This window comes from Hemiscyllium ocellatum, chromosome 9 (assembly GCF_020745735.1).
Source record: "Hemiscyllium ocellatum isolate sHemOce1 chromosome 9, sHemOce1.pat.X.cur, whole genome shotgun sequence".
Taxonomy (NCBI): Eukaryota; Metazoa; Chordata; class Chondrichthyes; order Orectolobiformes; family Hemiscylliidae; genus Hemiscyllium; species Hemiscyllium ocellatum.
The window spans coordinates 28,717,200-28,741,009 of NC_083409.1; the positions used below are offsets into that span (position 1 = coordinate 28,717,200).

Genomic DNA, 23,810 nt, shown 5'->3' on the forward strand with positions numbered 1-23,810 from the left:
AATAGGGAAATCCCTGGCAATTACAGACCAGTCAGTTTGACATCTGTGGTCAGCAAGGTTTTGGAAAGAATTCTGAGGGATAGGATTTATGAATATTTGGAAAAGCATAGCATGATCAAAGGCAGTCAGCATGGCTTTGTGAGGGGAAGATCATGCCTCACAAATCTTATTGAGTTCTTTCAGGTGACAAAACAGGTCAACAAAGGTCGAGCAGTGCATGTGGTGTACATGGACTTCAGCAAGGCATTTGATAAGGTTCCCCACAGTAGACGCATTCATAAAGTCAGGAGGTGTAGAATACAGAGAGATTTAGCTGTCTGGATTCAGAATTGGTTGACAGACAGAAGCTAGAGAGTGGTTGTAGATGGAAAGCATTCAGCCTGGAGGTCAGTGGTGAGTGGTGTCCCGCAGGGCTCTGTTCTTGGGCCTCTGCTCTTTGTAGCTTTTATCAATGACTTGGATGAGGAGATTGAGGGGTGGGTTAGTAAATTTGCAGAATACACAAGGGTTGGAAGTACCATTGATAGTATCAAGGGCTATTGTAGGCTGCAGTGTGACATTGACAGTATGCAGAGCTGGGCTGAGAAATGGCAGATGGAGTTCAACCTGGATAAATGCAAAGTGATGCATTGTTAAAGGTCAAACTTGAATGCTGAAAATAGGATTAAAGAGGATTCTTGGCAATTTGAAGGAACAGTGGGATCTTCGTGTTCAAGTGCATAGATTCCTCAAAGTTGCCACCCAAATGGATAGGGTTGTTAAGAAAACATATGGTGTTTTGGCTTTCATTAACAGGGGCATCAGGTTTAAGAGCCACAAGATTTTGCTGTAGCTCTACAAAACCCTGGTGAGATCACAATTGGAATATTGTGTCCAATTCTGGTCGCCCTGTTATGGGAAAGATACGGAGGCTTTGGAGAGGGGGCAAAGAAGGTTTACCAGGATGCTGCCTGGACTGGAGAGCTTGTCTTACGAGGAGAGGTTGAGTGAGCTCAGGCTTTTCTTTCTGGAGAGGAGGAGGAAAGGAGGTGATTTGATTGAGGTGTACAAGGTAATAAGAGGCATGAATAGAGTCAATAGCCAGAGACTTATCCCCAGGACATAGTTTTAAGGTGTTAGAAGGAAGATATAGAAATAGGTTCTTTACCCAGAGAGTTGTGAGCACATGGAATGCATTGTCATCGATAGTGGTGGAAGCAGAGTCATTACGGACATTTAAGCCACTGCTGGACATGCACATGGACAGCAGCGAATTGACGGGAGCATTAGGTTATTTTATTTTAGGTTAGGATTACTCCTTGGCACAAGATCGTGGACCAAAGAGCCTGTACTCTGCTGTACATTTCTACATTATATGTGAAATATAGTCAGTTCTGACATATTAACACTCAACATACTATGCATCGTTGTGCATATTTATTTAGTGGCTTTCAGTGACTAAGCAGTGAGAAACAGATATTTCAGTTTGCTAGTTGATAGAGAGGCCAATCCAAATTTGAAATGCCATTTAAAATGTCACTTCTCCCCATACACTTTTTGTAAATCCACACCTCAATTGTTAGCAAGGTTATGCTGACAATCTCATCTCAGATTTGCACAATAAGATGAATAGGTTTGTATAACCAGCAATCTGTGTGTCATAATTCTCAAGTGAGTAGATGGGTCCTCTTATTTTCTAGCTCTATCACTACACAAAGTATGTGTGTTGGGATCATTCCACTAAAGTTGGCAAGTATTGAAAATAGCAACTTTATATTCCCTTTAAATAGATAAAATCACACAAATAGTTCCTCTCTCATTTTTTACATTCAAAAATCATATTAGTAAATGTTGGAAATAAATATAGATAAGAAATCGTCATATGATTGCTTGTGTACCATTATTTAACTCAATGACTGGCAATTCACTCAAGTAATTAATTGATCAATGACCATACCTGCATTTACAACTGGCAAGATCTCCACATATATTTTCAGAATATTTCTCAAAATGTAAACACATTTAAACAGTCAATCATTAGCAGTAACCTTCTATTTTAGCTACTCATCATCTAGTTCAAGCCTCTAACAAGTACTTGGACGCACCACTGCTTCTTTAAGAATTCAAAACTGCAAACCTTACCTAAATATGGAATACATGGAGTCATCTTCAAACTATTAACATAATCCCTGAGTCTCTTGTAATTGTCCTCTTTCGACACCAGATATTCTAATTTTTCAAATGTTGTTTTATCTTTCCTGCTTAAAAGCTGTGAAAACAAAATTAGGAAAAATAAAGACACCATATAATAACATTCAATGATAAATAGTATATAATAACGTAAATAGTGGAAATATTAGGAATAGATCATCAAGGACTTTTGGTGAATGTACACAATGGAAATGCCTCTAGCAGACATAACAAATTGTTATCATATAGAATTGCCTGTTCCTCAATTAAAATTTGATGCCTAAGGAAACATGTTTATACAGAGTGTGGAACCTTAATTTCTGGTTAATCTCAGGGCTTCAACATATGTTCTAAGCATCGCGTTAATGCAGATGATGCATTAAACTTTTAATTAAGCTGTATGGCATGTTAGTACACCAGTCCTGTTTGGTTGCTTCACCAAGTTGACACCTTATTTTCAGGTATGTCTGACGAAGTTCCTGGCATGCCCTCCTGCACTCCCCACTGAACCACAGTTGATACATTAGCTTGATGGTAATGATTGAGTGAAGTATACAGATTGTGCTAGAGTACAATTCTGCTGATGATAATGGCCCGTAGCAGCACATGGACGCCCAGTCTGGAGTTGCTAGATCTGTTTGAAGTCCACCCCATTTAGCATGGTGATTCACACAGCCTATTCAAATCACAGTACAACATCTCTGCACATCCTGACAGCTCAACCTTCCACCCAGCTTTGAGTCATCTGACAAATTTTGAGCTATTACATTTAGTTCCCTCATCTAAATCATCAACATATATTGTGAGTTGCTGTGTGATCCTACTGATCCCTGCAGTACCCCACAAGTCATTGCTTACCATTCAGAAAAAGACTCATTTATTCCTACTCTTTGTTTACTGTTATGATGATGTTGTCATTTTAAAAAGGTTATTTGTCCTTGGTTTTTTTTTGAAGAAAAGGTTGTAAAGGCAGAGATACCGAAGGGTCGAGTTTAAGACTCGAAGCGGAGTGGCCAGTTCTCCTAATTCAGGTTATTTTGAGTTTGTTTTAGTTGTAGCAGTCACAAGATATGAGTGTCCAGGAGATTTGCAAGCTTCAGTAACGAACTCCTCTGACCTTCTTCTGAAATCTCTTTGGATGTTGCTCCCTCCTGCCTGTAAGGATCTGTGTTTGAATTTACCTTTTTGCCAAGGGGTGTGTTTGAGGGATGTTACTTTATTGGAACAGTTAATTAGTAATAGTTACTGCATTGGGACGGTTACATTTTCCAATAGTTAAATTATTCTAAATTACACTTTATTTTGTTTGTGTTTTAACTGTAGTATTTAAATACATTCTGTTTTGCTTAAAGCCGAGAGGTTTGACCAGCTGGGTCACACATGGAATAGCCACTACACATCTGCCTTTAAAATAAAAAAAAGTTAGGGTCTAGGCTACCTTCTTAGCATATTTTGAGGGGTCTGGCCTAGACCACAACACCATCTACTAACCAACTTTCTACCCATCTCAATTCACTACTCCCAATACTATGTGCTTTAATTTTACACATTAATCTCTTATGGGGACTTTGCTGAAAGCATTCTGAAAGCTCAAATAAACCATATCCACTTGCTCCCAAAATCAACTCCACTAGCTCAAAGAATTCCAGTAAATTTGCACATTACTTTTGAAAATCCTTGCTTACTGTGTCTGATTATGCCACTGTTTTCTAAGTGGTCTACTAAAAAATCCTTGAAAACTTAGTATGGCATCTTCCCTACTACTAACATTAGGCTCTCTGGTCTATAATTCTCTGACTTCTCTCTACCTCCCTTTTTAAAACAGTGAAGCTTTATTAGCTCCCCTCCAATCTATTGGAACTGTTTCAAATTCTTGGAAGATTGCCCACCAAAGCATCCATGATTTCTACAGCCACTTCCTTAAATCCTCTAGGATTAGATTAGATTACTTACAGTGTGGAAACAGGCCCTTCGGCCCAACAAGTGCACTCCGACCCGCCAAAGCGCACCCACCCAGACCCATTCCCCTACACCTAACACTACGGGCAATTTAGCATGACCAATTCACCTAACCTGCACATTTTTAGACAGTGGGAGGAAACCCACGCAGACACAGGGAGAATGTGCAAACTCCACACAATCACCTGAGGCGGGAATTGAACCCAGATCTCTGGCGCTGTGAGGCAGCAGTGCTAACCGCTGTGCCACCATGCCACCCATATAGATTATCAGGGCCTGAGGATTTATCAGCCTTCAGTCTCATCAATTTCTCTAACATTATTTCTCAAATAGTACAGATTTTCTTCAATTTCTCCCTCTCACTAAATCCTGTGTTCCCCATCATCCCTGGTATGTTATTTGTGTCCTCCTTCGTGAAGACAAAAGCAAGATATGAATTCAAATCGTCAACCATTTTTTTCTATCCCATTATAAATTTCCCCCGTAAGGGACCTACATTAGTTTTCACCAATCTGCTTCTCTTTACCTTCTTATAGAAACCTTAAGTGTCAGTTTTTGTGTTCCCTGCAAGCTTACTCTCACAATCTATCTTTCCCCTATTCAACTGATCCCTTGGTCCACCTTTGCTGACTTCTAGACAGTTTCTAATCCTCAGGCTTGTTGTTTTTTCTAGCCAATTTGTACGTTTTTTTGCGTCTAAAACTACCCCATTTCACACAGATACTCTAATTTGGCCACAGTTATCTTGGCACTCACTCTTTGAATATTTGCCATTGCTTAACCACTATCATTCCTTTCAGTAACATTTCCCAATCTGTCACAGACAATTCACACCTCATACCATTGTAGTATCTCTTATTAAGATTCAGGACCCCAGTCTCAGAATCAATACCTTAGTACCCATCTTGATGAAAAATTCTATCATATTATATTCACTCATCCCCAAGGGGTGTCTCTCAACTTTTTCTATTGGACGATACCCACTCTAAGATGGCCTGTTCTCCAGCTGGCTCCTCAACATATTGGTCCAGAAAACCATCCCATATACTAGGAATTCATCCTCTATGACATTGTGACTAAAATAATAGAGGGAGAAAACACAATACACCATGGTCAGCGTAGCCTTCAACACATGATCAATGATGATGAATACCTTGCCGATCAATACCTCGTTATGATCTTCCCTACGCCTCCACTTCTTGCCTTCAAATAACTGCTGAACCTTAAACAGACCATTGGTCACAGCAGATTACCCAGCCTTCAGAACAAAATCAACCACAATACCACACAACCTGACCATGGCAGCCACTGCAGGACATGTCAGATCATCAACATGGATACTACCATCACACTTGGGAACACCACCCACCACATACATGGCAGGTACTCATGTGACTCAGCCAATATCATCTATCTTATATGATGCAGGCAAGGATACCCGCAGGCATGGTACATTGGGGAGACCATGCAGATACGATAACAATGGATGAATGGACACTGCACAACAATCAACATACAGGAAGGTTCCCTCCCAGTCGGGGAATACTTCGGCAATGCAGGATGTCCAGACTGCAATCTTTGGTTGAACATCCTCCAAGGGAGACTTCAAGACATGCAGCAATGCAAAATCGCTGTGAGAGGCAGATAAGTAAGTTCCATATACATTAGGACAGCCACAACTGAGATTTTGGGTAACTACAGGTAACCCCCATCACACAAACTGTCACACACAGAGACTCACACACTTGTACAGACTCACTCTCTCTCTCTCACACACACACACACACACACACACACACAATCTCTTGCTCGCGCACAAATGCGGGGGGTGGGGGGGGGCGTTATTTCATTCAAGATTCCTTTCTGTTGAAAAAATCAACCTGATCTTACCTTAAACCACAGACAGATCCAATGCAGGATTAGAGTGATTTGTCTAACCTGAGATGTCACCTCTTGTACATTGATGACAGAACTTGGATTTTGCATTTTAATTAGCAGTCTACTTCCTAACAGATTCAAGGTTTCATCAATGGCAGCTGGTTTTGAAGTTGTTAATTCTTTTGCTTATAAGTACTATGTCTTATACCTCTCTATTCTCCCATGCCTGAGGAAGGAGCTGAGCTCCGAAAGCTTGCAATTTCAAATAAACCCTGTTGGATGAGAACCTGGTGTCATCGATTTTTGACTTTGTCCACCCCAGTCCAACTCTGGCATCTTCACATCATGGACAAAATATATTTTGTTGGGAAACTTGCATGTCATATCAAGGCAGACAGCAAGAGAGTCTTTTAGTACATAAAATGGAAGAGAAACACCAAAGAGAACATATACACCTTAGAGATAGAGGCTGGGAAATAATAATGGGGAACGATGAAATGGCAGTAGAGTTGAAAAAATACTTTGTATCAATTTTCACAGTACAAAAACATTTTTAGCATTCTAAAATAATAAGTAACCAAGAGGGAAAAGGATGAGACAAAATAAACACAACAACTAACACAAGAGAAAAAGTACTGTGATAGCAAATGGGTAAAGGTCAATGTGACTTCTGGACCTGATGGAATGCATCCTGGTATATTAAAGCAAGTAGCCATAGAGATACAGGGTATAGGTAGTAACCTTCCAAGATTCCTTACATTCTGAAAAAGTCCTAGAAGACTGGAAAACTGGCAATGCAACACCTTTGTTTAAAAAAGGGAAGGAGACAAAAAATAGATAATTGTTGGCCAGTTAGTTTTATGTTTGTTATTGGGAAAATGTTCGAGGAGAAAGTGAGGTCTGCAGATGCTGGAGATCAGAGCTGAAAATGTGTTGCTGGAAAAGCGCAGCAGGTCAGGCAGCATCCAAGGAACAGGAGATTCGACGTTTCAGGCATAAGCATTCCTGAAGAAGGGCTTATGCCCGAAACGTCGAATCTCCTGTTCCTTGGATGCCGCCTGACCTGCTGCGCTTTTCCAGCAACACATTTTCAGCTCAGGATTGGGAAAATGTTAACAGTTATACTGTTTTAAAAAAAATGCAATAGCAGAGTATTTAGAAATACATAATATGAATAAGCAGAGTCAGCATGGCTTCATGAAGGAGAAATTATACTGACAAATTTGAGAAGGTAACAAGCAGGCTAGGTAAAGGGGGAGCAGTGGATTGATATATTTGGAATTTCAGAAGGCATTTGGTAAGATACCACACATCTGTCCATATAATAAGATAACAGCCCATTATTTTGTGACGAGCTCATGGTGTTGCAAGTAGTATATTAACATGGATAGAAGTTTGGCTAACTGACAGAAGTCAGAGAGTTGAGATCAACACTTATTTTCAGGATAGCAACTTGCAACTAACAGTGTGCCACAGGTATCAGTGCTGGGGTCCAAATTATTTACAATGTATATTCCAGTCTATGATGAAGGAAGTGAAATACTGTGGTCATATTTGCTGATGACACAAAATAGATCAGAAGGCAAGTAGGTATGAATGACACAAAGTCTGCAGAGAGATATAGGCAGGTTTAATGAGTCAACAAAGAAATGGCAGATGGGATATTATGTGTCCGATAAAAAAGTTACTTTCCACCTCTATGATGCTTCACAATGACCGCAGCAAAACAACCTACTCAAATATTTGAATCAACCTCTCCAGGGGTAGATGGGACTTCAATCCCTGCCTTCTAGCTTAGAGTTAGAGACGTTACCACTGTGTCACAACAGCCTCACTACTAAATCAAAACATCTGACCTTAAACTCAACTGCAAACGCTTACACATTTGTCGTGTGCCATCCAAGAGCTCCCACCTGCTACAGCTGGAACACATCAACTGTCCTACCACCATTGCATTTGTGCTCTTCAAAAAAAACAATGTGCCAGTTTCACTGAAACAGAGAATCTGCTTAAACTAGCTAACTTAAGTTATTTTGGCAAAATAATGAAAAGCAGAGTATTACTTTAATGGAGAATGACTGCAGAATTCCAGCATTCAGAGGACTTTAGGTATTTTAGTACAAGAGTCACAAAACATTAGTATGCAAATACAGCACATAAATAGAGAAGCTAATGAGTTGCTATCATCCATTAAAAGAAGAATTGAACATAAAAGTAGAGATGTTATACAATTATGCAAAGCATTGGTGAGACCTTACTTTGAGTACTGTGTGCAATTTTTATGCAAAGGAGAAAACTTAAGTGCTTTTCTTACTGTATCCAAGAAGAAAGAGGAATAGATAGAGTGGATAGCCAGAGAATTTTTCCCAGGGCAGAATGGCTATCATGAGGGGACATCATTTTAAGGTAACTGGGGGAAGGTTTAGGGGAAATGTCAGAGGTGGGCTCTTTACAAGAGGGTGGTGGGTGCGTGGAATGCACTGCCAGAAGTGGTAGTAGAGCCAGATATACAGAACATAGAACAATACAGCACAGTACAGGCCCTTCAGCCCTTGATGTTGTGCTGACTTTTTAATCCTACTCTTAAGATTAAACTAACCTACATACCCTTCATTTTACTATCATCCATGCGCCTATCCAAGAGTCACTTAAACGTCCCTAATGTATCTGACTCTACTACCACCAGAGAGCATTCCTCACACCCACCACTCTGTGCAAAGAATGTACCTCTGACATCTCCCTTAAACCTTCCTCCAATCACCTTCAAATTATGCTCCCATTTGGTAACCATTTCTGACCTGGGAAAAAGTCTCTGGCTATCAAATTTATCTGTTCCTCTCATCATCTTGTTCACCTCTAACAAGTCACCCCTCATTCTTCTTCGCTCCAATGAGAAAAGCCTTAGTTCCCTCAACCTTTCTTCATAAGACATGCCCTCCAGTCCAACCTCGGATGCTGCCTGACCTGCTGTGCTTTTCCAGCACCACTCTAATCTTGATTCTAATCTCCAGCATTTGCAGTACCCACTTCTGCCTATGCCCTCCAGTCCAGGCAACATCCTGATAAATCTCCGCTGCACCCTCTCTAAAGCTTCCACATCCTTTCTATAATGAGCCAAACAGAGCTGAACACAATATTCTAATCATGGCTCTTTGGAGCTGCAGCATAACCTTACGGCTCTTAAACAATCTCCCTGCTAATGAAAGCCAATACACCATATGCCTTCTTAACAATCCTATCAACTTGTTTGGCAACTTTGAGGGATCTGTGGACATGGACCCCAGGATCCCTCTATTCCTCCACATTGCCAAGAGTCATGCCTTTAACTCTGTATTCTGCATTCAAAATGAATCAATTCACACTTTTCCAGGTTGAACTCCATCTGCCACTTATCAGTCTAGCCAATCTCTTGCTCCTCATGCAAGTGTAGAATGCCTTAGAGTTTTCCTTAAACCTACTCACGAAAGCCTTTTCATGCCACCTTCTAGTTCTCCTAGGTAAATTCTTCAGTTCCTTCATGGCTACCTTGTCACCCGTTAGAGCCTTGTCATTAGGGACATTTAACCGACACTTGGATAGGCACATAGGTGATAGTAAAATGAAGGGTATGTAGGTTAGTTTGATCTTAGGGTTGGATAAAAGATCAGCACAACATCAAGGGCCAAAGGGTCTGTACTGTGCTGTACTGTTCTATGTTTTACACTCTAAATGCATTAAGGGTGGTTCGGAGGTAGTTTACTAGACTAATACCTGGAATTAATGCATTGTCTTATGAGGGTAGGCTGGACAGGCTGGTCTTGTTTCTACTGGAGTTCAGAAATGATTTGATTGAAGTGTACAAGATCCTGAATGGTCTGATAAGATGAATGTGGAAACAATGTTACTCCTTGTGGGTCAGTACAGAACTAGGGGGCACTGTTTTGAAATGAGAGGTCACCCTTTTAGAGCAGGGATGAAAAGAACTTTTTTTCTCTTAGCAGGTTGTACGACCTTGGAACTCTCTGAATCAGAAAGCAGTGGAGGTGGAGTCATTAAAATTAAACGCAACAGTAGTTTGATTCCCTTGTCTTACAAGAATCTCAGGTTATTGGGTTGGATGGAATGTGGAATTCAAAACATCATCAAATCAACCACGACCTTATTGAATAGCAGAGCAGACGAGAGACTAAATGTTCTACTTGCATTCATATTAGGAAACTGGCGCAAAAATGTTTGAGCAGAATTATGATTTTAAAAAGTCATCCAAAACATGATTTTTCATTTATAACTAAAACGAAATGGTTGGTTTATTGAAGTAAATTGCAAAATAAAAGGTACCCATTTGTTAAAAAAAGGTTAAATATAGCCTCTGCTTGTCATAATTAAGAACCAAATCACTTACCGCCCATGTTTTGGTAAGCCTGAAGATAGGTGCACTCTGCAATCCCGACACAACAGCCATTAGGGCATGTAAGTTATTCAACTCATACAATTTCTGCAATTAAGTACAGTAGTTATAAATAAAAATTCACACTGATTTAATTGAAATATCAAACGTAGAATGAACCAACCAGCCACTTACTTACCTTTGCAGTTTTAACATAGTGGCTCAACACTTCAGCTCTTATTTTTAGTGTTTGTGCAGTAAGAATCTCTCGGACAACCCAAAAGCTAACCTGCAATCAAGAAAAGAAAAAATAAGTAGTACTCAGTCCATGTCTCATTATTATATATTCAAAATAAACTTTTCCCCAACTAAAAGAAATCCTGAAAAGACAGTGGCAAGATTTGATTTGATCTATGTATCGGCAAGTTGCTGTAATATAAAATATACTTAAGTGGAGCATCTTAAACCATGAAACACACTTGAATCCTGTACAGGCTGGTAAATTAAGATTCTCAGGTAAAACAATGCAACATAATTTTCACCCAGTTCCCCACATGAATCAACTGAGTTCACATTTGTGAAAATTAAAGTCCGATTCCACCATTCACAACTATAAATCCTTATCAACTCTAACTTTCTATCTGCTAAGTTGTAGACTCCCAATCTTTTTCTCCTACCCTTTTCAGGACATGAATTCATCGCCTTTCTTGGGTATCAGTTGCTTCCTTAGACTTAGTTTGCAATGTTGCAATGTAAGGTGCAATTTATATAAATTTTAAGATAATTTATTATTGAGTTTGGATGCTTTTAAATTGAACAATTAAAAATGAACGTGTGTATTTGAAGAAGTTTGATGATTGACTGGTAAGTATTTTGGTAGCTGTGGTGATGTCTTTTAAACATTGCAAGAGAAAGACTTCCTGGAGAGTACGGTGTTCTTTGCTTACATTGGGAGAATTTTACGAGTGAACATGGTAAACAATCGTGCATTTGGCTCCAATTTAAAAGGTCAGAGTTTGATTTTTTTTCTTTTGATTTGGGGGAAACATTTCAGTTTGGGCAGGATTCTTAGCTGAAGCTGACTGTGTAAAGCAGCTCTCCTGAGAAATGGAGTAGATAGCTTTGAATTTCTAAGAAGCAATTTACAATAAGTTCCAGACCATAAGTGTTTGAATAAAACCCAAAGGTGTTATGTGAAGGTGAGAAAGTTTAAGCTGAGTTATAAGCTCGGTTTTAAGCTCAAGAGGTTATCAGATCCTTAAAACTTAGCAGTCAAAGCTAGAGTTAAATTAAGCTGAACAGGAGGGAACTCTCTCTGGTGTTAGTACTATAAAAGGGGTGCTTTTGGGAATAATGAGGTTATATTTTTTCCACCTGTTTTGAAATTTTTAAATTCGTGTTATATGTAAATAGTTTGGTTTAATCTGTTTTTTTCTTCATTTCTTATGCACCATAATCTTCCCTTTTATTGTAAAACTCAAATCTGCAGCATTAACTGCTTACATCTCAATGACACTCACTCTCATATTGCGTTTATCCAGCAATATTATCTGTTGGGATCATAGCAGAATCCAATCAGCAAAACAACATTTCAGTCTTCCTAAAACTCATGAGATTATTTCTTTTATAATTTAAATGGTCATCTGGATTCCACTACTGTGAAAGTTAGTTAGGAGAAATGGTTTTGAAAACCTGGGAAGAACCACAATTCACCCCAGTCTTGAAGATTGTTTTGCTTTTCACTAATTTTTGAAATCTGAACTCTGCTAGCATGGCCAGCACTTATCATTCATCTCTAATAGCCTAAGAAAAGGTATTGGAGAGCACCTTCTTGAACAACTGCAATTTGTATGTCATCATCACACCCACAATTCTGTCAGGCAAAGAGTTCAAGTCAATGTAGTTCATGATTTAAGGACAGCTTGCAGATGGCTGTGTTCTCCATCGTAGCAGAGGTCACAGATCCATAAGGTGCTGCTGAAGGAGCATCTTGGATATGATACATTGTGCTACCACTATTCACCAGTGATGGAGTAAATATTTAATAGGAGAATTGAATTGTGATCAAATGGATTGCCTTTTCTTGGAATAATGTTGAGAATTTGAAAATTCTTTGAGCTGTATTCAACCAGGCAAGTGGACACTCCTGATCTTTGCCTTGTGTAGTCAACAAACTTTGGGGAGTAATATAGTAAGTTACTCATCGCAGAATTTGCAACTTTTGGACTGTTCTTGTAGCCACAACAGTTTCCTAGAGGGTGTAGCTGAGTTTCTGGTCAATACTGATGGCCCATCCCAAGATGTTGGTGATGAGAAATCCAGCCATGGTAACTTAAGTGAATGCAGGGGGTGTTGGTTAGATCCGCCCTTGTTGGAGATGCTTATTGTTACTTAAGCGTAAGGATTAATTATCACTTGCCAGCCAAATCTGAATATTGGCCAGAGAGTATCTGGGCATGGACTGCACCAATATGAGAGCCATTGTGAATGACGTTGAATTTGTGCAGGCAACAGCCCACTTCTGACTTTATAGTAGAGGGAAGATAATTGCTGACACCGCTGAAGATGTTTTAGACCAGGATACTGCCTGACAAACAGTTCTTTTCATGCAATAATATTGCACCTACCTCAAAGCCAGGAGACCAAGGCTCAAGTCCCACCTGCTCCAGCAGTGTGTAATAACATATCTAAACAGATTGATTGTTAATTGCTGAGATTGATGACCAATAACCACAGCGATTCTACTCAAAGTATGATTACAACCGGCAAGCAAGTCATTCCTGAAACTACACGGAAGAACTGCTGTCACTGAGTGTTAGTCCTGAAATGGTTGGCTTCCAACAACTGGAATACTCCCTTGCGCTAGGTATGACTCCAACACATGCACAGCTTCCTCCCACTCACCCCAACTCCCATTAATCCTTATTGTCGCACTTTATCAACTGCTGCCTTGTTGTCAAGGGTAATCACGGAACTCATGTCTGAAGTTCAGTTATATGATCTATATTTGAACTAAGATTGTAATGTGGTCATGGTGGAACCCGAACTGGTCGCTCATGAGCAAGTGCCGGTTGACAGCACTGCTGAAAACATCTTCATCACTTTGCTGACAATTGACACTAAGCCGATTGACAGTAATGAGTCAGTGTGGATTTTTTTCGAACTATATTTTTCTTGAAAAATAGATTTTTTTTTAATATTACAATAAATACAAAACAATACAATTCAAAACAATACAAAGAAAGAACAAAAAAAAGTTTTAACCCAAACTACCTTCATGTAAAAATGTATAAATATATTAAAATATATTTTAAAAACCCCAACTAACTACGTAACTAAATAAATAATAACTAACAACAAACTAATAAATAACAATAATACAGCTCAGCAAAACAAAACACTAACTCAAATATCGAGAGCATTACTTTTCACATATTCATACATTCGCAGTTTCCCCCCCCCTCTGGATATTGGACTCGTAAAGCACAATTGTTACAGCTATATAAAAATCCTTATTAGTGTAGCAGACAAATCTGTGTACAGGTAGTCCAAAAAGGACCACCATGTCTTACAGAAATTCTCAGTTTTGTGGTGTACCATACTTGCAAGGGGGTATGCTCCATAACAATCTTAGGTGAACTTGACAGGCCCGCAGGATTTTTTGACACCCAACCTAACAACGTATTCCTTCTCGCACCGAAAGTAAGGATGTTGAAAAGATTTTTCTTCTGTGCATCTACAAGAAATACAATGGGCAGGCTAAGAAGAGGAGAGATCGGGTCCTTCTCCACTGTTACACCCAAAATCCCCTCCACTACACCTGCCAATATGTTTGAAGTCTACCACAGGACCAGAGGCAATGGGTAAGAGTGCTCATACTAACTTTACACTTGGGGCATGTTGACGAGACCCCCAGTTTAAATTTTGACAAACAATTCGGAGCCAAGTGGACCTTGTGGAGAATCTTCAACTGTAAAGCACGGGTCCTATTGCAAATTGATATCTTTCTTGTCTTTTCCCAAATATCATCCCACGCCTCCGAGGAGACCTCAATGCTGAGCTCTCTCCCACACCCTACAAAGTCGATCAAACTCATCTGAGGGGTTGCCCCCCCAACTGATGAAGTGCTGACAAAAGTGCACTGTTAGTATTTAGTACTCCTCTATGTTGGATTTTTACGGATCAGTCAAGTGTAGTATTTATTTGAATAGAATCCCTAACTTGGAAAAAACGAAAGAGGTCCCTAGATAGATAGCTCGCACATAAGCGCTAACTGATTCAAAGACATCATTGTATCTCCCTCAAATAAATCTCCCATACAAGACACACTCCTAGCCACCCAATGTTTGAATCCTGAATCATCACCCCTGTTGAAAACACGGCATACCCACTATAGGCGTTAGAAAAAATGTTTTGCCAATATTATTTTCCCTCTGCCGAATTGCCCCTCCATGCTTTAACAGTATTGATAACTATTGGGTTATGGCAATATTCCTGTCATCATTTTGTCCAAAAACAGCACACTAGTAACTGAGAGGTTCTTTTATCTAACCATATTGAAAAAGTGTCCACACAAACCCAATTACTCATGTAAGATAACAGGGAGCTTAGTTGATAGTTTTTAATGTCCATTCCCCCCCAATCTGTGAGGCAATTGCAGTTTAGCTAACTTAACAAGGGGCTGTTTACGATGCCAAATAAAAGAGCTGAACCAGCCGTTCAGTCTCCTGAACATTTGCTTATCAGAAATCAGGGGAAGCATCCGTATAGGGTACAACAAACAGGGGAGAATATTCATCTTAATAAGAGCTATTCGACCGAACCATGAGACTGGAAGCGCCTCCCATCTTTGAAGGTGGGAATAACTGAAATAATTGAACAAAATTAGCCAATCAAGGACTGGAGTGATGAATAAGCCCAAATACATAAAACCTTCCTGTGACCACTTACATGGGAATTGAAATTCGCCCTCAAGACTTAGCACCTTCATAAAACCACCCATAGGCATAGCCTCTGATGTTGCAAAATTAATCTTGTACACCAAAAAGTGCCAAACGAGCTGATGCATAGTATCAGGTGAGGCACCAAAACTGCAGGATTTGACAAAAAAAAGGACATTTTCCACATACAAGGAAATCTTATGTAATTTTGACCCCACTTCTGGAGCTGATATACTGGATCCATATGAATGGTCTCCGCCAACGGTTCAATCATCAATGTAAAAAGCAATGGCAAAAAAAGACTGCCCTGTTGGCTGCCCCTAAAAATGCTAAAATTGTTTGATCGTACCCCATTGGTAATGACCAAGCGAGAGGGCCACTGTAGAGAACATTTACCTGTCTTATAAAGGCTTTGCCCAAGCCAAATCGCTCTAGAGTATAAGGCCAGTGTGGATTTATCCTGCTTTTTGAGGTAGGAGCTTTTTGTGCTCATGGCTGAGCAATTTTCTACAGTTCAGAGTTGATGCCTGAACTGTAGCTAGATTGTAGCTAGATTCAAGACCTTCTTAGATCTAAAGTACAAATCTAAAGTAGTGGAATTGGAATGTTTTCAGGGTGATAGGTTTTGTTCTATTCAGTGCCTTCAGATTTTTCTTAATATCATTAAGAATGAATTGAATTGCCAGAGATCTGGAACCTATGATGATGAGAATCTCAGAAAGAGGTTGCAATAGATCATGCATCAAAATCTTCGAGCTGAAAACTGCTTCAAATGGTTCAGGCTGTGTCTTTAGCATTGATAATTTGGATGCTCCCCACCATTACGAATGGGGATGTTTTTGGACCTTCCTTCACTGATTAACCATTACATATGGAAGACTGAAAAGCTTTGATCTGATCCATTAGTTTTAAGACAGTTTAGTTATATCATTTGCTGCTTTTTCCATTGAGCATCCATATAGTCGTATGTTGTAGCTTCACCAGGTTTGTACATCATTTATAGACATGCCTGGTGGTGTTCTTGGCATGCTTTCCTATTGGTGTGGGATACACTAGGCAATGCAGTTGAATACAATTCTGCTGCTGATAACAACCAACAGCATCTCAATGAAATTCAGTTACATCTAGATCAGTTCTGAATGTAGCCCATTTATCATGTTGATGGTGCTGCAAAACATGCTGGAGTACATCCTGAGGGAGTAGATGGGTCTTTGACTCTACAAGAATTGTATGGTACCTATTCCTCCGAATACTTTATTGGACAAATGGATCTGTGTCAGGTAGATTGGATATGTTGAAGTCTATTGAAACAAAGGGGGGCAGTTATGAAGTAGTCCTTTATCAGTAATGGAATAAGGGCAGAACAAGGAGAGCTCCAAGGAAAACCAAGTCTAAACATCTCCGAGAAGTGACAAAATTGCATACATAGGTACCCAGAGACACAGTTGGGAATGAAACAGATAATATAGGACCAAGTGCCAGGACTAGATATGGGAGACAGTTTTGAGAAAAAACAAAACACAAGATCCTTTGATGGCGAAGTAAAGACCCAGGTTTAACTACTAAAATGAAAAGTCTATGTGGTCTTTGCTATAAACAGAAAAAAATGCATTTAGCTCAAACATGTTAACACATTAACTACCTTCTCATGTCTTTCAGAAGAGAAAAAATAAGAAGCATTAATACAAGTCAGTGATGAAAGGACTGTTCTTTACTATGTTCTCTAGCTTTCCCAACTATAAAAAAGTTCTTCACTGAACAGTTTACATAATGAGACAAAAGCAAAAACACAATAACTCAAAAGGTTCAAGGACAAAGTCAATTTGGCTGGATCTGCTGCAAAAAAGAAAACAAGGTGCAATTACATTGCTCTCTATAGGCCATCAACTTGCAGAAAGGATGTAGAGGAAAAAAAACTGTAAAGAAATTACAGAGAGGGGCCAACATTATAGATTAGTTAGATTGGGCCTTCAATAACCCAAATATAGACTTGGATACTGATAGTGTAAGGGGAATTGAGGAGGACGTGTTGCTGAATTATGCCCCATCAAGTGCAAATGCATTCTTGGACTTGGTCCTTGGAAATGAAATTGGTCAAGTGGATCGAATGTCTGTTGATGAGGGGGAACATATAGGAGACAGTGATTATTGTATCACAAGTTCAGGTTGGTGTTGGAGAATAATTGGCAAACAATAATCCAGAGTAAAAAATATCAATTGGTGGAGAGCTGAATTTACTGGGACAGAACAGAACCAAGCAGGACTGATGGGAATAAGACATTGGTGAGGAAAACAGTAACTGAACAATGGGCCATCTTCAAAGAGCAGATAGTTTAGGTACAGTTCGAGGTACATTCTCTATAATAGTAAAAGTAGGACAAACAAATCAAGAGTTCCCTGAAAATACAACTTTGAATCAACGGGTACACTGAAGGTTTAGGGAGGACGTGAAAAACAAATAAGAGAAGCAAAGAGGAACTATGTGGAAAGACTAGCGTCCAACATAAAGTGAAGTCCAAAATCTTCTACAGACATAAACAGAGGAACCTTGATTATTCGAACATCAGATTATCCAAAGGAGATCTCAAGGTCCCGATGGAAACATTATATCAAAGACGTGTTTCCAACAGTGATCAAACAGGCACCATCTCCAAATGCCCACTCTCTCTCTCTCCCCACACGTTCCCTGGAGTTCTACACAGGCGTGTACCCTAGACCCTGCTTCCCCAGATAATCTCTCCAACATTGTCCTGTACAGGGCAAACGTGGAATCTGCCAAAAAGTTGCAGTAAAAAGTTGTGTCTGTGTGTGCGCGCGTGCAATTTGGAGACTCACCCTACAAAGGCATCAGCAGCAGCAGTCTTGTTGTTGGTGTACAGTCTGGCTGCCTCAGAGAGGGGGCAGTGTTGGGGACTTGGAGGGGGGGGGGGTTGTTGCATGGTGTAGGGGGCAGGGGAATGGTGTTGCACAATGTTGGTGGCGGGGGGTCGGTGTCGCATGGTGTTGGGGGCGGTGTTGTGTGGGGTTGGGAGTGGGGGACAGTGGTGGTGTTGGGGGGCAGTGTTGCACGTGGTTGGAGACAGGGGGTGGTGTTGGGGGGGGGGGGGGGGGGGGTCTCGCATGCTATGCTGCTGCTGCAGTCTCCTGAACAGGGAGCAGACTTTAAACACTCCGAGCCCCAGGGGAAAGGCATCTAATCAATTAACCCAATAATTGACTATCTGAACGAAATAGTGCCCGCCCGTCAGGTTCGGATAATCGAGGATCCCCTGTAAACAGTAAGAAAGTGGTTAGAGGGTGTAGGATCAGTATCAGAGCAAAAAGGGAATTTACATTTGAAGACAGAGGCATAGCTGAAGTGTTAAGAATACTTTGTATCTGTCTTACAAATGAAGAGGATAATGCACAGACAATAGTGACAGGGGAGGAAACTGACACAAGATGGGCTCAAAATTAATACAAAACTTGTCCTAGATTGATGGTTGGCACTTAAAGTTGACAAGGCATAAGGACCAGATGAGATACAAATCAAGGAAATGAAGGGAGCAATTTCAGGGGCACTGAACTCAGGGGAGGTGCTACAAGACTGGAGAACTACAAGCATTATGACCTTATTCAAAAAAAGGTATAGGGATAATCTCAATAATTACAGATCAGTTAGTTTGATTTTGGCAGTGGAATAATTATTTGGAATAGAATTGGTTATCACATGGAAAAAGCTGGGTTGATTAAAAAGAGTCAGCACCAATTTCTAAAGGGGAAACCATGATCAACTAACTTTCTGGAGTTTTGAAAAGGCAAAAGAATCAATGAAACAATCACTGCTGTTTATGCAGTGTAGATGGATTTCAAGAAGCTGTTTGATACAGTGCCAAATAACAGACGCGAGAATTTTCTAGGACATGATATAAAAGAGACAGAAGCAATGCTGGCACAAAATTGATTAGATTTAAACTGGTGTGTAAGTGAAGCAAGGGTGTATGAGAATTTGTTTTCACACAGAGTTGCTGAGGTATGGTATGCACTAACTGGAAATGTGAAAAAGGCATGCTCAATTGAGGCATTCAAGAGAGCACTGGACAAACATTTTGATAGAAATATGGGGAAAAATCAGGACACTAGATAGAATTGGAGTAGGCACAGTGGGCCAAATGGCTTCCTCCTGCACCATAATAATTTTGAGATTCTGTGACTTTCATGAACATTTAACAAAATTACACAGCATCACCAGACATAAATAAGGATGCTGTGAATTTATTTACGCTGATTAAATTCTCATGGCAGTTTGACAGTCTTTTTCTGAAGTAGTGTGATCTCATCTTTCGCACACTTTGGAGAGAAATTTGTTGAGTCCCATGTTTTGAATATTGAACTCTGTATTTTGCATACTCCTACATGATATTGATTTGTTGCTTTATCAATAATTTGAATTGTTCTGTACATGGAGTAATACAGATTGACATTTGACTGAATATTAATGCAAAATCTCAAGATTCAGCCCTGCACCAGTCAACTTGCTCTCAATGAGTTTTGAATCAACTGAAATTTGGCATGAGAGCCTGCCTTTGTCCTACTCTTATGCCTGAAAGTTATAGGTCACAACAAATTTTTCACATAAAATGCAAAACTTCAATAATCACCAACCGGACTAAGAATGCAGCAGAAACTGGACAAGGAGGGAGTAGGGCGGCCATGTTCAGAAACAGACCACAAATCAGGAAGTGAAAACAAATATTACATCTTAAAGAAGGAGAAAGTGAGGACTGCAGATGCTGGAGATCAGAGCTAAAAATGCATTGCTGGAAAAGCGCAGCAGGTCAGGCAGCATCCAAGGAGCAGGAGAATCGACGTTTCGTGCATGAGCCTTTCTTTAGGAATGAGGAAAGTGTGTTCAGCAGGCTAAGATAAAAGGCAGGGAGAAGGGACTTGGGGGAGGGGCATTGGAAATGCAATAGGTGGAAGGAGGTCAAGGTGAGGGTGATAGGCCGAAGTGGGGGTGGGGGCGGAGAGGTCAGGAAGAAGATTGCAGGTTAGGAAGGCAGTGCTGAGTTCGAGGGATTTGACTGAGACAAGGTGGGGGGAGGGGAAATGAGGAAACTGGAGAAATCTGAGTTCACCCCTTGTGGTTGGAGGGTTCCCAGGCGGAAGATGGGGCACTCCTCCTCCAGCCATCGTGTTGCTATGGTCTGGCGATGGAAGAGTCCAAGGACCTGCATGTCCTTGGTGGAGTGGGAGGGGGAGTTGAAGTGTTGAGCCACGGGACGGTTGTGTTGGTTGGTCCGGGTGGCCCAGAGGTGTTCTCTGAAACGTTCCGCAAGTCGGCAGCCTGTCTCTCCAATATAGAGGAGGCCACATCGGGTGCAGCGGATGCAGTAAATGATGTGTGTGGAGGTGCAGGTGAATTTGTGGTGGATATGAAAGGATCCTTTGGGGCCTTGGAGGGAAGTAAGGGAGGAGGTGTGGGCGCAAGTTTTGCATTTCTTGCAGTTGCAAGGGAAGGTGCCAGGAGTGGGGGTTGGGTTGGTGGGGGGGGGTGTGGACCTGACGAGGGAGTCACGGAGGTTGTGGTCTTTTCGGAACGCTGATAGGGGAGGGGAGGGAAATATATCTCTGGTGGTGGGGTCCATTTGGAGGTGGCGGAAATGACGATGGATGACCGCAATTTCCCCCCAGACGTGATTGACAATGCCCTCCACCGCATCTCCTCCACTTCCCACTCCTCTGCCCTTGAGCCCCACCCCTCCAATCACCACCAGGACAGAACCCCACTGGTCCTCACCTACCACCCCACCAACCTCCATATTCATCGTAACAAGAATGTCGACGTTAGATTAGTCAATTCCTCAAAAGGTAGCCAAGGGAGGAACAGGGGATGTTGTACTCAATGACACACTCAAGCAATTTCCCTTGAAACATGCTTGATTACAAAAAAATAGTTAAGTTAGAATTAAAGGGAACCTGTTATTTATTTAAATCCAGAATAACAAGTGAAGGAAAGTGCAGATGAGACTGGCATACACAGGATAAAGTTTGGATTGGAAATTGAAAATTTAGAAACTACAATAGAAATAATAAATATCCACAAGTTAGATACTGCTCAAGGAAAAGAAAAACTTGGGATTGTTTTAAGTATATTTGATTTGGTAGTTAAACAAGTTATGCTGAAATGCCATAATTAAGAATCAGGTACAATTTCAGTTAGAGAATGTTCTGAACATCAGATCACAGCAGCATTTGGGTGGAAGAAGTAAACATGGTACAGTTTATACAAGAATCTGGAAGAGGAAGAAAGGGCATTGGAAATAACAAGAAGTGGTAAAAGGTGCTGATGGCATCTGGTGAAAAGAGGAGAGCATGGCAGCTCCACTATGCACTTAGCAAAACCTCATGAAAACACACCACAGAAGAAAACAATATGAAATGGAAGCCAGGCTAGAGAGAAAGGACAGATGTTGGTGGTAACAAGGAATGGGAAGAGACATAGCAAAACAGTCAGGGATGCCTTGTATGTGCCCACAATAACCTGAAAGACCAGATGAGATCCCCATTGTCACACCAGCCCCAACCAAAGGGGCCATGGGAGCACTTACAAATAGATTTCACAGGACCACTTCGATTGAATTGTGGAAAGACATATTATTTGGTCCTTATCAACCAATTTACTGGGTGGGTGGAAGTTTATTCCATACAATGACGTTCAGCCCTAAGTGTTGCCTGAATAGTAATAGAAGGGATAATCCCAAGATGGGGGTTACCATTATAGATGCAATCAGATCAGGAAACATATATTTTACAGGATGAGTGATTAAGAAATGCACAACCTGCTCCCAAAATTTATATGCTAACTGATATAAAGGCACGGACTAATCAAAATTATTTTTAAAATGTATCTTCTGGCTTCAACAAGTTAATTTCTCTTAATTTGGTAACTCTCAAATTAACTTGCCATTTGGGAAATAAAGATATATGAGTAGTATAATACATAGTACACTATAATATCGTTACACGGTACTCAGCTGCCTTACTGAAAAGTATTTAAAAGGGCTCATATTGCAAGAGAAAGTAAGACATTCTGATACATTAAAAAGATATTCTTAGTAACAGAGCCTCAAGGGGATATCTAATGGCACATGAAACTCTCTGCCACAGATTACAAAATATAGGGTCTTTTCTCAATCCTTGATTGAACTTGTGCTCAATTTCAGTGAACTTGACTGCAAAGACTTCAAGTTGATAGCAATAGTCTTACATTTATAGGTCTGCCAACAGAAAATTGCCCATATTGTTTGCTTCATTTGAAATATATACTACTCCAGATGATGCTCTAGAGTTAAACCTTCACCTATGGAGTGAAACTAACCTACAGGATGAGCAGGAAACTGTTCAACTTGCAACACCTCCAGATCAGAAGCAAGACCACCCTACATTTTGTCATCAGGCAGCAGTACACAGATTATTCCTGCACACGTGAGCACTCAGAGGCCGAGCTACAAACCATTGTCAATGCATTCATTGATGCAAATGAAAGAATGGGCCTCAGACCATACATGTGGAAAACAAAGTTTCTCTATCAGCCCATTTCTGCCATACAACACTGCACTCCCAAACCATCAAAATTCATGGCAAGCCCCTGGACAATGTGTTCATTCTCCCATACCTTCTCTGTATGAGCAGAATTTTGATGATGAACCCCAACATCAATTCGAATGAGCCGTTCGGCCTTCAGACACCTGAGGAACACAGCATTTGAAGTTCAAGACTTCAAACCCAGGACCAAACCAAGCTCATGGTTTATAGAGCAGCCGTGGACCCCATCCACCTGTTTTTTTCAGAAACACAGACCACGTACAGCAGACACCTCAAATCTCTGGAAAGTTATCACCAGCACTGTGTTACAAAATCCTTCAAATCCATGGCAGGATAGACATACAAATGTATGCATTCTCTCCCAAGCCAATATCCCTAGTGTAAAGGCATAAGCAATCAAAATCAGCAGACAAATTGACCGTATGCCTAACAGAAGTCTCCCGAAACAAGTGTTTTACTCCGAGCTCCACCATGGTAAGCAATCAGTAGGAAGGCAGAGAAAATGCTACAAAGACATCCTGAAAACCTCCCTAGATACATCATCTGCACTATCAGATAGGAATTCCTTGCCCAAGAATCAAAGATTGGTGAAGGAGCATTGCAAAGACATCAACCACTTCAAACTTCTCCAAGTGCAAGTAACAGAAAGAGCTATTCATGACTGTTAAATGGTTCAGCAATATAAACAGGTCTATAACCTTTGCTTTAAGTTACCTGCAATTGTGATTCAGCATTTCCTTCATGAACAAAAACACATGCAAGCATAGTAGAATGTCCAGCTACAAGACTTACGCACATTTATATAGCATTTTTAATGAATTAAAACATACCAAGAATAAAAAAATTTTTTAAAATGAAAACTAACCGCGTACGGTGATGACCACAAGAATTATTCTCAAATAAAAGCAGAT

At 40.4% G+C, this 23,810-nt stretch overlaps 1 protein-coding gene across 4 annotated transcripts in view; it reads right to left on the minus strand.

Annotated features, from left to right (window-relative positions):
* The window catches only part of ralgps2 (Ral GEF with PH domain and SH3 binding motif 2), a 431,788-nt gene that overhangs the window by 194,193 nt on the left and 213,785 nt on the right, over positions 1–23,810 (minus strand). For all 4 annotated transcript variants that reach the window (XM_060830098.1, XM_060830096.1, XM_060830097.1 and 1 more), the window contains 3 exons: positions 10,572–10,661; positions 10,388–10,480; positions 2,122–2,248 (listed from right to left, as the gene is read on the minus strand). In XM_060830098.1, coding sequence (XP_060686081.1) covers positions 2,122–2,248; positions 10,388–10,480; positions 10,572–10,661 — 310 coding nt within the window. The remainder of the gene's footprint in view (positions 1–2,121; positions 2,249–10,387; positions 10,481–10,571; positions 10,662–23,810) is intronic.